Source organism: Urocitellus parryii, chromosome 6 (genome assembly GCF_045843805.1).
Source record: "Urocitellus parryii isolate mUroPar1 chromosome 6, mUroPar1.hap1, whole genome shotgun sequence".
Classification (NCBI taxonomy): Eukaryota; Metazoa; Chordata; class Mammalia; order Rodentia; family Sciuridae; genus Urocitellus; species Urocitellus parryii.
Window position 1 is genome coordinate 179,216,409 of NC_135536.1, and position 15,582 is coordinate 179,231,990.

Here is a 15,582-nt window from a genome sequence, read left to right on the forward strand (position 1 = left end):
TAGGCCAAATAACAAATATGCAGAGCCAAAATGTAGAGGTAAACACTGCTCTTTCCCAAGATCCCTTGTGTTATGGACCATTTCATGCCCAGCTGGTCTTTTCTACTTCACTGTTATTATACCATCTTACTGCCCCAATAGTGGACAGGTACAGAAGAAGTGATTTGGGGTGGCTTTTCTGCCCAATGTGACAAAATGGGCTATCAGAAACTGTGTTTCAGTAATTCACAGAGAGACAGGCTCTCTGTTCTCCTATTATACTTGGTGAGAGAACCCTTTACTTGTGAAATGAAATTATAACTACGGTGGAAAACCTGTCAACCATGCGCAGCCTCTGCTTGTGAAGAAAGGCTAGGTGGGTGGCAGAGCGAAGCTGAATTTCCTCGTCAGGATTGAGAGTTCGTTTGTCGATCTTTAGTTCTGGTTCTCAGTCCCCTTTCTGGTCTTCAAATGATCTCCTGTCTTCTGGGTCATATTACATTACCTGAGGGTTGACGATCATAATTAGGGACTCTTTACTGCCTTGCTGAAATGGTATTTTTGTGAAAGGCGGGGATTTATGTAAAACCACAGGTAGGATTGATGAGCTGTTTGCCAGTCCTGGTGAATAGGTGATTTCCTGTTTGATTTCTCCACTGAGACAGAAAAGTAGGACATAATCCACTGGAATGTTGTAACAAACCACTTTTCTTGGTAAAAGTTAAGACACTTATCCTGTTCCTATATAAGATCACCACTGTTTTCACAAAAAGTCTTTCTTCCTTTTTTTTTTTTTTTATTTTTCAAGTTTCTAGTTTAATGTGACACATTGTGAGCATGGTATAAGTCTAATCAGAGAAAGAAGTGGTAATTTGGCCTACAGGACCTCAGAGACTGAACGAGGACTCCATCCATCTGAATGTCTGGGACCTGGCTGAAATGGAAACTCAGCTCTTCAACCCACGGTGACCCAGAAGTGAGGGCCACTCTGCTGTTAGCTTGAATTTTAGATTTTAGAGAAATCTTTTGGAAAAATGAAGGCAGTAATGAGGGCTTTGGACATCCTGTGAGAAGACTCGACTCACAGTCTGTATTTAGGGCTTTCATATTTTGTGACTCTCTTTACCTGGCCTTTGACGGACCTGATGATTTTGTTTCCTGTAGGTCTGCAGAGGGTTAAGCTGGGCAGAGACCATTACCCCCATTTTATAGACAAGGAAATGAGCTGCAAGGAAGTAGAGGGGCTCACACAGACTGCTTGGCTAATGACAGTGATGCAGCCTTCAGCTGACTAAAGATGCAAAGCGAGATGCCATGACAGGACCTGTTCTCAAGCTTGCCCTGGCTCCTCCTCTGTTGCCCTTTCAGATATATAGCTGCCCCTTCACTTAGAGAGGAGTCATGTCCTGAAAAACCCACCAGCTTGAAAATTCACGTAATGCCCCTGACCTGGCACACACAGCTTAGCAGCAGTGCACTGCAGAGTGTCTGTGCGGCTCCTCATGGCGGCCGACTGGGAGCTGCAGCCCGTTGCTGGTGCCCTGTATCCCCACAGAGTATCTGTGTCAACAGCCTGGGAAAAGGCCAGAATCTAAGTATGGTTCCTACTGAACACTATCGTTTCTGTACCATTATAAGGCCAAAAAAATCGTAGGTTCAACTATCACGTGTTGGGAATCATCTATACTCCACTTGTCTCTTGAAATTACTTAATTAGTAATTATTGTATACTAGTTAGTAAGTACTTAATCATGCCTGGTGCTGCTCAAGGGATGTGATGATAATACTTATTGCATGTCTTTGTTCCTTGTCCCACAGCTATCTGACACAGTAGTGGATGATGGATGGACAGATGGATGGGGTCATACACATGTGCATGTGTGTGTGCGCGCTAGATGAAATGTTGCCTCGCATATCAAATAAGCATGTGAATGGGTTTTTAAGTGTTTACAACTCTTAATGTAAGAAGTTGTCAAGAGAACAAATATGGGAGTTTCTCAGATGAGGGGGAAGAAGGGGAGATAATTAACATTTTGCTCATTTCCTAGGATAATTAATGGCTTATGTTGGAAATAAGTGACAATTTTTTTCCTCTGTGATTACAGCAACATCAAAGCTAGAATTTACCTGAGTCTCGCCACATTTAATCCTGACATCTGTGCTCTACCCCGTGCGTTCATATGAAGTGGAGTGTGCTAGGTGGAATCAGGTGGACCTAACATTCTCCCTTAACGGTCGCAGTGACTTTAGTCAGCTGAATCACTCTGAGCCTTGGTGTTCTGGTCTGTGAAGTGGGGATCCCTCTTAACCTTCTAATACTGCTTGAGAACTCAGTAACATGGCACTTGGCCTGAATATGACTTTTAACAAGGGCCACTATTATGGTGGCTTTCATTTTTTAGAGAGGGAGATTACTAATGCCTGCCAACAGGGTAGTTCAAGGGCTTTTAGGAGCTAGTTTGGTAGCTTGATGAATTTTTTTAAATTGATTTGAATGGTTTGTGTGTTTTGGTTTGCTGTGTGTCAGATATAACACTCGGTCTTGTGGGTCAACAGCTTTACTAGTTACTTGGAATTTTCATTCCAAGACCTTTAAGCTCTTTTTGCTCTTTTAGCACTCTTATGGTTTGGGCACATATCTTTGAGAGTGACAGGAATAGGACATGGAAGGCTTACTTGCTCATCGTGGTCAGCTGGTCAGTTAGAGATGAGGAAAGCAAACCAAGTAATGTTTTTTTCAGCAAAACATGTTCATAAAATTCCCAGAACAGCACTTAGCCGTTAGCAAGTCCTGTGGTACTTGTTTATTTATCCTGCATCTTTTACTTTTTCCCAAGTACCGATAAAACTGCCCTGCTTCTGATCCCTGTCTCGCATTTGGATCCCACCTAGGAGGCAGCTTTGGATGTCCCCCTTCAGACTCCTCCTACCCTCCCCAGCTACCCAATCTGTACCCACTCTCTGCCCAGCCCCGAGCACTCGAGGTCATAGTGCATCTGCACAAGCCGAGGTTGTTCTTTCAGAGTGTCAGTCTTCACGTGATTATGACTTGCTCCCCTCCCCTGGGTCCTCTCCCCGTCCTCTGCAGATGCCGTGGTGGTGTATTCTGGTCTCTTTGCTTTTGATCCTGTGGTTTGGCTTTCTAGCCTACCATTATAGTTGCCTGTTTTCTGACCACTCTTTTTCTAGTAAGTTATTCCTCATCTCCCAGCTCAGTTCAGGAGGCCTGCATCCAAGGTGTCTGTATTCCTCGTTTGTCACATGTTGTTATTATCTTTGCTGTATGATTTTTAAAAATTGGCTTTGGTTTTCTAGCTTCATCATTTCATAGATGAGGAGACTGAGACCCAGAATGAAGAACAGATTTGCCTTTATCACCATACAGTGCCTTATTTATTCAGGCAGTCACTGAATACAGGTTGATGGAGCGAGGGGAGAGTGTGTGTGTGTGTGTGTGTGTGTGTGTGTGTGTGTGTGTGTGTGTTTCCAGGTCGGGGAAGGGAAGCTTAGTTGGAAGTGCAGTTTGCCTTCCAGGTTCCTGATATAACTCCTTTCTTTTTCTCTTTTGTGCTCCTTTCCCTTATATTTCCCTCTCTTTCTCCTGTTTTTACCTGCGGCCTGGTTCCTATGTTCACCTTCCCCTTAAGTCCAAGGTGGTGAGGAATTTGAGGGGAAGACGGTGGGGAGCCAGTGCTGCCCTGTGTAAACCTTTCTTGCTGTTTCTCTAACCCATTTGTCCTGCCTGATCTCTGAGAATTCCTTGGAGAGTGCCAGCCATCACCGCTGCCTTTCAAGGTGAACAGTACCAGGTAGTAAAAATGACACTGAGCTTCAAGAGTTTAGATTATGAGATAGGGTTAAAGATGTTGACCTGTTTCTTACTGGAAAAGTGCCCTCCCAAGTCATCTATTTAAAGTTTGGGAATTCATGAAAAAATGGAAGAAGTTATCAGGAAGGAGCCCGAGCGGATCAGTTAACTATCGACCGAGCACCCCCTGGGGGAGGAGCCTTGTTGAAGAGAGGCTAATAAATCCAGAGTGTATTAAAGGTACATGGTGATAAAGCAGCTGATGAGGAAACGGGGAACTGCAGATTTAATAACTCATCATTGGATTTCATTCTGTGCGTGATCCCTTAACACTTGGCACATGTGTCCATCGCCGTGGTTGACTTGCTTCAGGAACTGACAGATATTGACACCCTCCACGAGAGCGAAGAGGGAGCGGAAGTCCTCATTGATGCGCTGGTAAGTTGCATGGTCCCCTGGAGTTTTGCAGGTTTGCTGAAGGCACAGGTGGCATCCCCCCTGTTGTGTCTGAATGGCGTCCCTAGGATTTTGTGGCTGGGCTGGTTGGAATGAGTGGGATATGGAAGTGCATCTTGGAGGAGATGCGTTGGCTGAGGGCCATAGAAGGCCAGCATTTGTCTGCTGTAGGGAGCCATTGCTTATCTGTTCCCTGTTTAATCCTCGCCACATCCTGCCTGGTGGGTTTATTCCTGAGGCTTAGAGAGATGGACACCTTGCCTGTGGTCACAGAGCTGACTCCCTGCTCCCCACCCCCTATGTGCCACCACTGACCTTTGTACTAAGAGCTTCCACTGATGTTTATTTTCTCTTTGGCGTTTTATAATCCCTAGTGCCCACATGGAAGGGTATTGTTCTTAATTATTTTGGAGATGGGTCATCAAAGAGGCATTGGAGAATGTGGAAGGAGAACAAATCTTAGCACTCATCTGCCAGGGTTGCATCACCAGCCTCTAGCAGACAGGCCTGGTGACTTCTGTGTTCTTTTTGTGGAGCGAAGCAGGGCCTCTGACTCCTCGGCCTTTGGGTCAAGCAGCAGCTAGTGCAAGGTCCAGGTACATGGGGTGAACCCTGTCTGCTGATTCCCCTCTGTCTCATCACCCGACACTGAGGAGACCCCGGAGGCAGATGTGAAGCTTTCCTTTGGGCCACTCAGCCTGTCCTTTGATCCCTGAGACTGCAGCCTGCACCCCAGGCCTCTTGCACCACACTAGACTCCCTTGTCAGAGTGGGCTCCGGACTGAAAAGGCACCACAGTCGGCCTGTGGCGGAGGAGGTCTAGTCCAGTCTCCTGCCTGATTCTGCCCGTGGAGTTCTGACCAGCTCCCACGTCCTCTCCCTCCTCTGTGGATCTCCCTTCCACTCTGTCATCTTCTCTTGCCTTTTCTCTCTGGTACAGAGGTAAGTGCCGATTTTGGAGCAGTTTGCAGAGTTTATCTAAGATCATTGCGGCCGCTTGTGTTGAAAGCACACAGGTACTTATTAGGCTGCTTTCCGGCCCCACCCGAGACCACTGAAGCAGAACTGCCTGTCAGGGGGCCCAGATGGTTCTGAGACGCACAGCTGCATGACCCAGCCCTCCTTACCCTTTCTCTTAAGGTTCTTGACACCAGAAGTTTCTCGTGTGCTGTGCTTGCTGCTGGCATTTGGTGTGAATGACAGGGTCGTGAACCCACTGGATATGAAGAACTGTCTCTCCCGGAGAGCGAGGCTGCAGTCCAGCACGGCCATGTGAAACTGTGAGGGAGATTTCTATGGCCATTTTTCTTACATGCTCCCTCCTAGAGTGAACTGCCACTTTGGTAGGATCAGGGCCTTTATTTTTCCTTGGGACCACTGTGCGGAAAGCAGGGGACGTTGCTGGGGTGTTCTTTTTTTTTGAGTAGCAGCTGAGGGGAGCTGTGGCAGCTGCTCCCGCACTGTGTCCCCACAGTGCCATTTGTGCAGTCTTACCTTCCAGAGGTTAATTACAGTGGCCCTGGACGAGCCTTCCTGCCTGGTCCCTGGGCTGATTTTAATTACCTTCCTTGCCCGTGTGAATGGAGAAGACAGGGGAGGAACAGCTAGCCTGGCTGCTGCATGGTGAACCTACCCAGAAGCAGCAGTTCACACAAAAGCCCCTTTTGTGATTTCTGTGTCGCCTGGCCCACCAACAAAGGCTGGATCTTGCAGAGTTTATTGTCTGTGTGGAAAGAAACAGTTCATCCTCAGTCTGGGGAGCCATTAGGTGGCTGCTATACAGGGTTTTGTGTTTGTTTAGTTTCTTTCTGATTATATTATTTTAAGATTTTGATGCTTACAGCTTTATCCTGGTGGGGCTGGTGTGAATCACAAACACTGAACATTCTAGACCCCAATACATTATTTGCTCTCCTGCAACCAGTCAGAGGCAACAGTAAATATCAGAGGGCAGAACCGGCAAGTGGTCTTCCATTTATTCTTCGCCACCCTTGTGCCACATTGGGGAGAAGTTTGATAAGTAGTCTCATATTACAAGGGTTGAGTTGTCTTCGTAGTTTTAATTTGGGGCCAGTGTTGGAAGCCTGGAATTGCTTGAGCAGAGGCTAGAGGGCATGTGGCAGGATTTATTGTGGAGTGCAGTTTGCAGTTATTGCCTTGGTCTTTTTTCCCAGTTGTAAGTCTCAAGTAATAGAACAGCTCATTTGTGGGGAGAGCGCGCTGTTCTGGCATTCTTGGGGCTCTGCACAAGCTTTCCATGTTGGCCACACCCACCAGTGTTCCTCATGCAAAAGGTCAAGACATGTTTGTGCTTTGGAACAGGTGAATTTGGCAAATGGACTCCTTTCTAGAGAGTAGTAATTGTGCGGGTATATTGCTTTGATGGCATTTCTGTGGCTTACTCCTCCGAAGGTGGCTTTGGAGTAGTGATTAGACTGCTGTGATTTCTCTACTTACTACTTGGCATGCCTGGCTTCTCCAGGTCACCTGGAGCACTCCTGCTCCTCCTCCTCCTGTGAAGCCCAGCTTCAACCTCGGCTCTTCTGAATTTTTCCAAACTCATCACCTCAGTGGAATTTGTGTTCCCCTAGCACTTTGTACATCCTGGAACTTGTCAAATTGCATTATAGATTTCTAAGTTTGTCTTTTTTGAGTTGTGGTCACTGTTGGGAAAGCAGTCAGAGTGGTGGCTCTGTTACTTACCAATTGTGTGTCCTTGGGAGAGCTACCCCACCACTCCATACTCTGCTTTTTTTTGTCTGTAAAATGGAAATAACAGTAGGCCCATTGCACAGTGCCAACGTGAGGGATAACTGAGATATTTAACAAGTCTCTAGGACAGTCTGGCACAGAGTAAACACCCGATAAATGTGGGCCATTATTGTGTAAAGGTATTGAGCCTGGCAGATATTAAGCAGTTAGTAAATGTCAAGGTAAAATGACAAGTGTCATCTGCCACACAGTGGGATATTTGTGAAGGTTATTAAACTCAAGTATTTTTTCAGTTCAAAAATGTTTCAAAAAACATTTTTAATAATTCTTCAGAAACTGTTCGGATGGCATAGGCCTAAATAAGACATGCAAAGATAGAGGTTTAGGGTGTGTGTGTGTGTGTGTGTTTGTGTGTATGTGTGTGTGTGTTTTAATGGAAAAAAATAAGCAATGGTCATTCGAGGTCGAGTATTGAGAAGGGCTGAGAGAGATTCAGGCTTCTGTGAAATGAAGAGGATGCAGTGGTCACGCCTCATGGAGAAGAATCAGAGTTGGCTGCAGAGCTCAGGTGCTGGCCACGGCCTGGAGGAGGCTTATCCACGAGAGGGTATGGGGGTGTCGCAGCCAGAGCAGGTGCAAGTGTGGCTGCACCATCAACAGGCTAGGAGTCATAAAGGGTTTCACAAAAGTGGCTTTGATGTGAAGAGCTGGGGACTACCCTCCATACCGTTCTTGCCCTTCATTGACCCCGTGTAAGGGTTAAGCTTGGAGCTCCAGATTGGGTTGGCTGGAACTTGGTTAGTATCATATTTGTGCTGCTCAGGTGAGACCCAGCTTAGCACATCTCATGTTGCTTTATGTGTGCTCACTGTCCATTTCTGGCCTGTTCCTTCCCATTTCCATTAATGTTCTTGCCTTCATCTTTGTTCCTAAGCAAAACTAGATTGTTCATTCATTCACTCAGTGCTTACTGAATGCTCGGCATGTTCCTGATCCTAGGCACTCAGGTGTGTAATTGTAAGAATGAAAGAGTCTCTGCTTTGGTAGAGATTATGTTCTAGTCTAGGGAGAAACAGTAAATAAATGAACAAGAAAACTAACAGAGTGATTGTCTGTTACGCAGAGAATTAAAATAGAGTGATGTGTTATTGGGTGACAGGAAGTCAGGAAAGGCCTGGATTCTGGGTGACAAGAAACCAGCCTCTCAGAATGAGCTAGAGCAAGGTGGAACAAGGGCAGAGACAGACAGGTATGAGCGTGACATAGTGAAGGAACAGAAAAGGGCCATCCTGTGGAGTACAGCCAGGCTCGTGGGGGAAGGTCGGGGCCAGTCCACCTGGGTGCCAGAGGCATTATCCGTCATGAGGCCAGTGTGCACAGGGTCATAACAGTCTGACCAACACTTCAAAAGACCACTGCAGCTGTGCAGATAGTGAATCCGAGGGACAGGAATGGAAAGGGCACTGCTGTCAGCGGCGGTATAGCAGGCCTGAGTCCCGCCTTATGACCATGTCACCGTGTATATCGTCAAGATTTGTTTGATTGAGATTCAGTGGGTGTGGGGCTTTATATTTATTATTATTTTCTAAATCTGAAATTCCTAGTAGGTGGAAAAACTCTAACTCTGGGGAAAGCTTGTTGGCAGGTTGTACCAGACAGAAAAAGAATCCTCCCTCAAACCCTCTCATCTGCCTCTCTCTTTATTTTCTCCTCTTCTCTTATATCCATCCTCTTTGATCTAGTGGAAAACAGTGCCTGATCATGCCCTTGAACTTTGTGTGATTAAGACCTTCTGGAATGTTGTCTGGGAGACCTGCTGATGGGCAGAAATAACCAAGGACTTATCAGAAAAGGACAGAAAAGTCCTGATTTTCAAGGCCAGGGTTGCTCTGGCTCATGCTTTAATCCCAGAGCAGGATCTGTTTTTAGTTTCAGACTTCGTCACAGGTTCAGAAAATTGAAGGTAGACCCAAGGGGTTAGCGGGAGTAGGACAGAATGCTAATTTATCCTTCTTACTAGGCAATATCCAGAGCTATACATAATGTAAATACTTTTCCAAGGGTTTTCTGAGCTAAATGTATTTTGACTGCTTTTGGCCCTTCTGCAATCAGATAAAATTGCATTTAACCCAACTAAACATAAAGTTTCACACTTTGCAAAGCTTAAAAAGGCTGCCTGTTAGAAGTTAGATTTCCGCAACAAGAAAAAAGATTTTCCTCCAGCCAGACGCCCATTATCCATAGCCATTCAGCTCTAGGATTTGAGTGCGTCGCTCATTGCCACTGTCCCCGCCACTTTGCAGACAGCAGAGATGGGAAGCATAACTAAGAATCAAGGAAAGGGGGAAATAATGCAGATAAAGAGCAATAAGCAATTGAAGCCCATGAAGCAGTTTGCAGAACTGACAAGCAGTTTGATACACAGCGGAGTCACAGTGTCTGCTGCTTTAGGATTCAGAGAGATTATAAGTCAATCAGGGTGATTTAGGGAAAAGCAAACTGTGACATGGTTCATACTCTTCCCCCAGATGTTTTTCTGTTTTCTCTCACATACCCAAATTGTCCAATTAATTAAGAAAAACATTGCAGTAGATTTCTTCGGTGACGCTCTTGCTGGCTGTGAGATTTGAGAGCAAGATTGTGTGTCTCCTGGTATGTGAGGGGAAAGCAGCTCTTTCCTGCGTGTGGGCGCCTTCAGCTCTGTCTTCAGTGTCTCCTCCAGGAGTCTCTCCCACTGCTGCACAGAGGAGAGCCTAGAAAGGTAACTCGCTTGTGATTCAGGTGGCGCAAATTGGCCAGTCATTTCAGGTTTTCTTCTGGAATAGATGTTTCTCTGGAGTCTCACCCAGAAAGAGCGGAGTGGCCTTGTTCCACGTCTGTCCCTCTTCCCGAGCTTCCTTCCGCAGGCCGAGTTTGGAGCAGGTCTGTAGAGTTCCTGTCTTCCTCAGAGTGCTCAGGAAGCGCGGCTGAACAGGATCATTTCCTTCTCTCTCTCACCAAAGTAATAGGATATAATAGGAAAAAATGCTCTTCAGAGCCACCTCTGCCACCGGCTTTGTAACTTTGGACCAGGCCAATTAACCTCTCCAGGCTTTTGTTCTCTTATCGGTAAAAGCGAGAGGACTCCTTGAGGCTAAGTGGAGCGGTTTTGCACAGAGCAGGCGTCTGTCAGTGCTCCCATGTGGTGAAGTGTGTGGGAAGGGTGGGCTGGACCCAGGGTGTACCCAGACTAAGGTGAGGAACCTGCCTTTGAGGTACTTGGCTTTCACCTAGGAAATGTGAGCAGGGAATAATCAGGCCCTCAGAAGGGGTGAGGGCTGGATTCACACTCTCTACTGAGTTTTTCAGCTGCTGCCTTACACCAAACCCAGGGTAAGGCCTGTCATATTTTCGTTTAATCTTTGCAATTTACCCCCATTTCCTGAGTGAGGACACTGAGGCTCTGGGGATGAGGCTATACCACCAGCATGCAGCAGACTGTGTCCTCATGACTGCCCACTTGGAATGCTGTCACCCGGTGAATAGTCACTTCTTCCTTTTAATTTTTGTTGTTTTGGTTTTTGAGTGGTTTATAGTCCTGGAGATGGGAATCCAGGGCACTGTACCACTGAGCTGCATCCCCAGCCCATTTGTTTATCTGTTTATTTTTGAGACCATTGTTGAGGCAGTGATCTCAACCTGCAGTCCTCCTGCTTTAGCTTCCCCATTACACTGCCACCATTCCTGTTGTTGTTGTTGTTGTTGTTGCTGCTGCTGCTGCTTCTTCTTCTTCTTCTTCTTCTTCTTCTTCTTCTTTCTTCCTCCTCCCCCTCTCCTCCCTCCTCCTCCCTCCTCCTCTCTCCTCCTCCTCCTTTGTCCTCCTTCTCCTTCCTCTTCCTTCTTCCTCTCCTCCTTCCTCCTTCTTCCTCTTCTTTTCTTCCTTCCTCCTTCCTCTCCTCCTCCTCCTCCTTCCTCCTCCTCCTTCCTTCCTCCTTTAAAAAGAAAACATTTTAAATTTTTTTAGTTGTAGATGGATAGAGTGCCTTTATTTTTTTTATGTATGTGGTGCTAAGGATTGAAGCCAGTGCCCTGTGCATGTGAGACAAACACTCTACCTCTGAGCCACAACCCCAGCCCAAGAAAATTAGGTATTTCCTCAGTTTCCCTCCCTGGCATGGCTTTGGATCCCCCAGGGCAGTCTGCCCACAGCACAGATTGTGCCAGGGAGGAGCCAGGGTCGGAGAGTGCTGCTTCTCCCAACCCGACTGGAACCCGGCCTGTTCTTTTGCTGCCCCTGCTCTCTAGCTGTGAGGTCCTGGTGAAGTCCCCAGCTCTTGTGAGTGGGCTCTATCTACCGCATGGCTACTTCAAGTTTCTTGTTCATCTCCAAACGTGTGAATCAAATCAGAGAAGCACACTGGCGTTTCTGTCCATTAAATGTGGTTCAGATACCACGCGTTTTGTCCTGTTAAGATTCTTCTTTTTAATAAAGAAGTAGAAATTCATTCATAAAAGCTTGGCATGGGAAGATAGAATGTTTTGAGTTTAACCCTAAATTTTGAGGTCAGCGTAGTGTGGCTGGTGAACCTGCCGACTGCACAGCTCTGCGCTGTGCTCCAGAAATGCGGTAGGGCTTGAGTGAGCCATTGGCCTGGCCCCAGCTGGCCCTCTGGTGAGGTGTGGAAGCGCCACTGAGGAGGGGAAGGGCGCCGGCTTGGTGTCAGGTCTGGGTTTGAGCACAGCTCTGGTCAGCACTGCCTTGTGACCGTGACCTTCACTTTGCTTCCTTCAGCTTCAGCATTCTCCTGAGTGAGAGATAAGGCTGCTGCCCTTTCCTTGCCTCAGGGCACTTCAGGGCTCACAGGGAAAGGGTGGGCGAGCACGGGGCAGTGCAGGCTGCTGATTAAGTGCTTGCTGTGTTCACGCAGATAGAGGAGATGTGAGTGTGGGAGTGGGAACATGTGGGGCCTATTTGTGACATGTGTCCCTCTCTCCCTTTGCTTCCCTGTTCCTGCAGGTGGATGGGCAGGTGGTAGCGCTGCTGGTGCAGAATCTGGAGCGGCTGGATGAGTCTGTGAGAGAGGAGGCGGACGGCGTCCACAACACGCTGGGTAAGCCGGAGGCGCCGCTGTGGGCCCTATGCTCCTTGCCCTTCCTCCCTTATAATCGAGTCAACACAGAGTGTTTTCTTTCCTGCTCTTCCCAAACTGCCTTTTCAGAAACGAAGACTCGTGTGTACATTTCATATAACTGTAGTTTGGGTTTGGCTTGCAGGTAATAAAAGCAGAAATCCACTGAGGAGGTATATACCTTCCAAGATCAGAGCATGGGCTCTCTTTGCAGGCCTTTCCCTCCAAAACAGGATGAAATCTACTAAGGATCCCATCCCCCACCCTGGAAAAGTGTATATTTAAAATTTTTAAGTCATTTTTTTTTGTGTTGGTTTTTCTAATCACTCTCCTTCAGTGGAACTAGAAACTTTTGGCCAGCTGTGTATCTGTAGAAGAAGGACATTTTCTTTGAAAAACAGTGTTTATTCTTTTTCTTAAATATAGATTCCTTTGTAAACTCTGGATTGAAATACTGCTGCTAACTTGGCTGCCCCTGTATCTGATGAACATTTAAGTGGATTCCTCTGCAGTATTTCTCCTCTTCCTTCCCCTTCTCAAATCTCCCAGTCCTTCCTTTTGCAAAGTTGCCAAACAAATAGCCTATTTAAAAGTGTGCTTTTGTGTTGTCCTCTTTATCACTGGTCCTGCCATATAAGACCAGAGGTGACATATCTGTGAGCCAAGTTTGAGACATGAATGAGGCCCAGTAGAAGCAGGAATTTTGATGAGGTTAGATTTTCTCTCTGCTCCTTTGTGTTTGCCACAGATTTCTCTTGTAGTTCTAGACTTTCTTCAGTGAGGATTATTATAAAGCAGGGGGAAGATGGGCACCCAGGGAGTAAGAGAAGAGAGAATAAGCGCTAGTCTAGAGCCAGAATTTGGCATCGTTCTCTGTTATCCTAGTGTTGGATTTTATAGAATCCTAAGCTTATCCAAAGAAAAGTCAGCTTACTGTTAATAAAAAGGGCCTTCTGTAGTGGAAAAGGCCCCAGCCTGGCCGTCTGCAGAGATTGTCTGGTTTCAGGTTGGGCACCTGCCGAGAACTGGGAGGAGATCATCCCTGTCTCCCGTCCTGGGTGCCCCACAGGCACCATGCTAGGCCCTGGGTAGGCGTGGCCTTCCTCCTTACGAGGTGAACTGTTAGGAAAGACAATTCCAGGAGAAATGGTATAATGGGAGCCAGAGGAAAGTTCTGTGGGCACCACAAGGAAGGGTCTCCAAATTGCCTCCTAGGAGCAGGTGGGGACCGGGGCTGAGTAAGAAGGGAGGTGCCTTTGAGGAGTGGGGCAGGGCCTCTGAGTAGGAGTGTCCTCTGCAGTCGTGAAGGGGGGGGTGGCTTTGGGAACAGTTAGATGTGCACTTGGCAGTGGGAGATGGAAGTGGTGGCAGATGTTTTGTCCAGGTTTTGGGGAGACCTTATAAACCTGCCAAGAAGTTTGGGTGTTTGTCCCAGGGGGCAACGGAAACTGTCTAAAGTCCAGGAACAAGATAGAGCCAGGAGACTGATATGAATGAGTTGATTTTCTTAGAAAATGTGAAAAAGTAATCGAGGGTATTGAAATGACCTCATCTTTCAGGCTCTTGTTGATGCTCTGCATCCGCAGTTTTGTGTTGTGTCACCCTCCCCCAGGGACCGCCTGGCCTTTCTTCACTTGCTGTTGGTGAGGCCAACCTGGGCGGAGGAGTGAACAAGAAGTAGGGCTGTGGGGATGTTTTGAGCCTTCTTTCTTTCAAACTTCACACCCAGTATAGTGTGTCTGGGCGTTGTGCTTAGAAAACACCCAACTGCGTTGCTTACTGATAGTGACATATTCTAAGAAATGAAGCAAAAGGGGCCCTGAAGGGAAGGGAAGGGAAACATCTGCTGTATTAAGGACTATAGGTAATATTTTAAAAAATATCATAGTCATACAATACCTTCTATTTTTGCTTCTCGTTTTTAATTTTTCTGTGGTGAACACTTGCTGTGATAGGAGATAGCAAGACTGATTATTTGCTTCCTAGTACCTGGAAGCTACTTCTGCCAGCCTGGCCTTTCCCCTCTGTGCATATTACTTTGTTCAATTAAGAACATCGTGCTTGCCTTTTGGTAATGTCCTGGTTCCCATGATGCAGGGGAAGAGAGCTGAAAATGGGTGAATCCTGAGAGCAAGAGACTCTGAGTCCCCACCCCTGGTTCTTCCCTGAGGTTTCTGCCTAGCCCTCTGCCTGTGGTTCCAGGTCCCGGGGACCCAGCATACCAGCAGCCACGGGGCCTTCCCAAGCACACAGCCACCCTTCTGTGGGCCCCATTAGGGCAGAGTGCCTGTCACTCTCCCTGTTGTGAATGCCATCATTTTCAGCTGTGACTTTTGCTTGTAATGTAACTTGAAGAAAAGACCCGCAGCATCTCCCTAGTTAAATCTAAAAATGACAGCACGGCATCTGGCTGGGAGGAGTGCAGGGAGGTGGGAAGGGAATCCATGCCTGTCCTGGGAAGCCAGCTTGTTGCAGATGGAAACAAAGTTGCCCCCCCCAGTGACGTGCCTGTCTCCTTTCAGCGATCGTGGAAAACATGGCTGAGTTCCGGCCTGAGATGTGCACAGAGGCCGCCCAGCAGGGGCTCCTGCAGTGGCTCCTGAAGAGGCTAAAGGTGAGTGTGGCTTGGTGGCACTGCTGTCCCACCTCTCTTTGCTCTGGGCCTGGCTGACCCTGGGTTGTTGATACAGATTATCTTCCCCAAGCCTTAGGATCTAGTTTGGGAAGCTTCTAGTGCCTCTTAGCCCTTTCTTTGCTTATTCTCTTCTTTTTTAAAAAAAGATCCCTTCCAGTTCCATTTCGCAGAGGCAGCTACTGTTATCAATGTATATCTGTTCTTCAAAAACTTTCTGTGCGTATATAGGAGAGCGTTTTATGTGTGTTTCACAAACAATTCTATAATGCCTTCTTTTTTAAAAAAAAATTTTTTTTGTAGTTGTAGATGGACAGAAGGCCTTTATTTTATTTGTTTATTTTTATATTGTGCCGAGGATTGAACCCAGTGCCTCACACATGCTAGGCAATCGCTCTACCACTGAGCTATAGCCCCAGCCCCAGCCCCTATAATGTCTTCTTAATGTGAATTATTTTTTCACTGAACTGATGGTTGCCCGGTATTCCATTGTACAGATGTACCAAAGTTAATTTTGCCATTCCTGGTTGATAAGCATTTGCCTGGTATAAACAGTGATGCAGTGAAATTCCTCATATATACACACTCATTTTTTTTCTTACACACTTGCCTCAGCTTATCTGGGTAATAAATTTCTAGAGTGGAACTGAGCCCAAGGGTAAGCGGTAAGCACGTTAACATTTTTCGAGGTATTGCAAAATTGTCCTCTGTAAAGACTGCCCCATTAATTTGAGAATTTCAGCTACCTATAAACCCTCGAGTATTTTTGTTATGGTTTTGTTAATCTGATGAGTGAAATTGGTGTTGTTATTTAAATTTGGAACTTTAAAATCAAGTCAAGTATTAGCTTTGTGTAGTGTGTATCAGGCATTTGTATTCATCTCTTT

General features: G+C 46.6%; 1 protein-coding gene across 1 annotated transcript in view; it reads left to right on the forward strand.

The window, feature by feature from the left end:
- The window catches only part of Ctnnbl1 (catenin beta like 1), a 155,013-nt gene that overhangs the window by 49,204 nt on the left and 90,227 nt on the right, over positions 1-15,582 (forward strand). Inside the window, exons 5-7 of the mRNA XM_026383174.2 lie at positions 4,128-4,225; positions 11,952-12,045; positions 14,586-14,677. Of these exons, the coding sequence (XP_026238959.2) occupies positions 4,128-4,225; positions 11,952-12,045; positions 14,586-14,677 (284 nt within the window). The remainder of the gene's footprint in view (positions 1-4,127; positions 4,226-11,951; positions 12,046-14,585; positions 14,678-15,582) is intronic.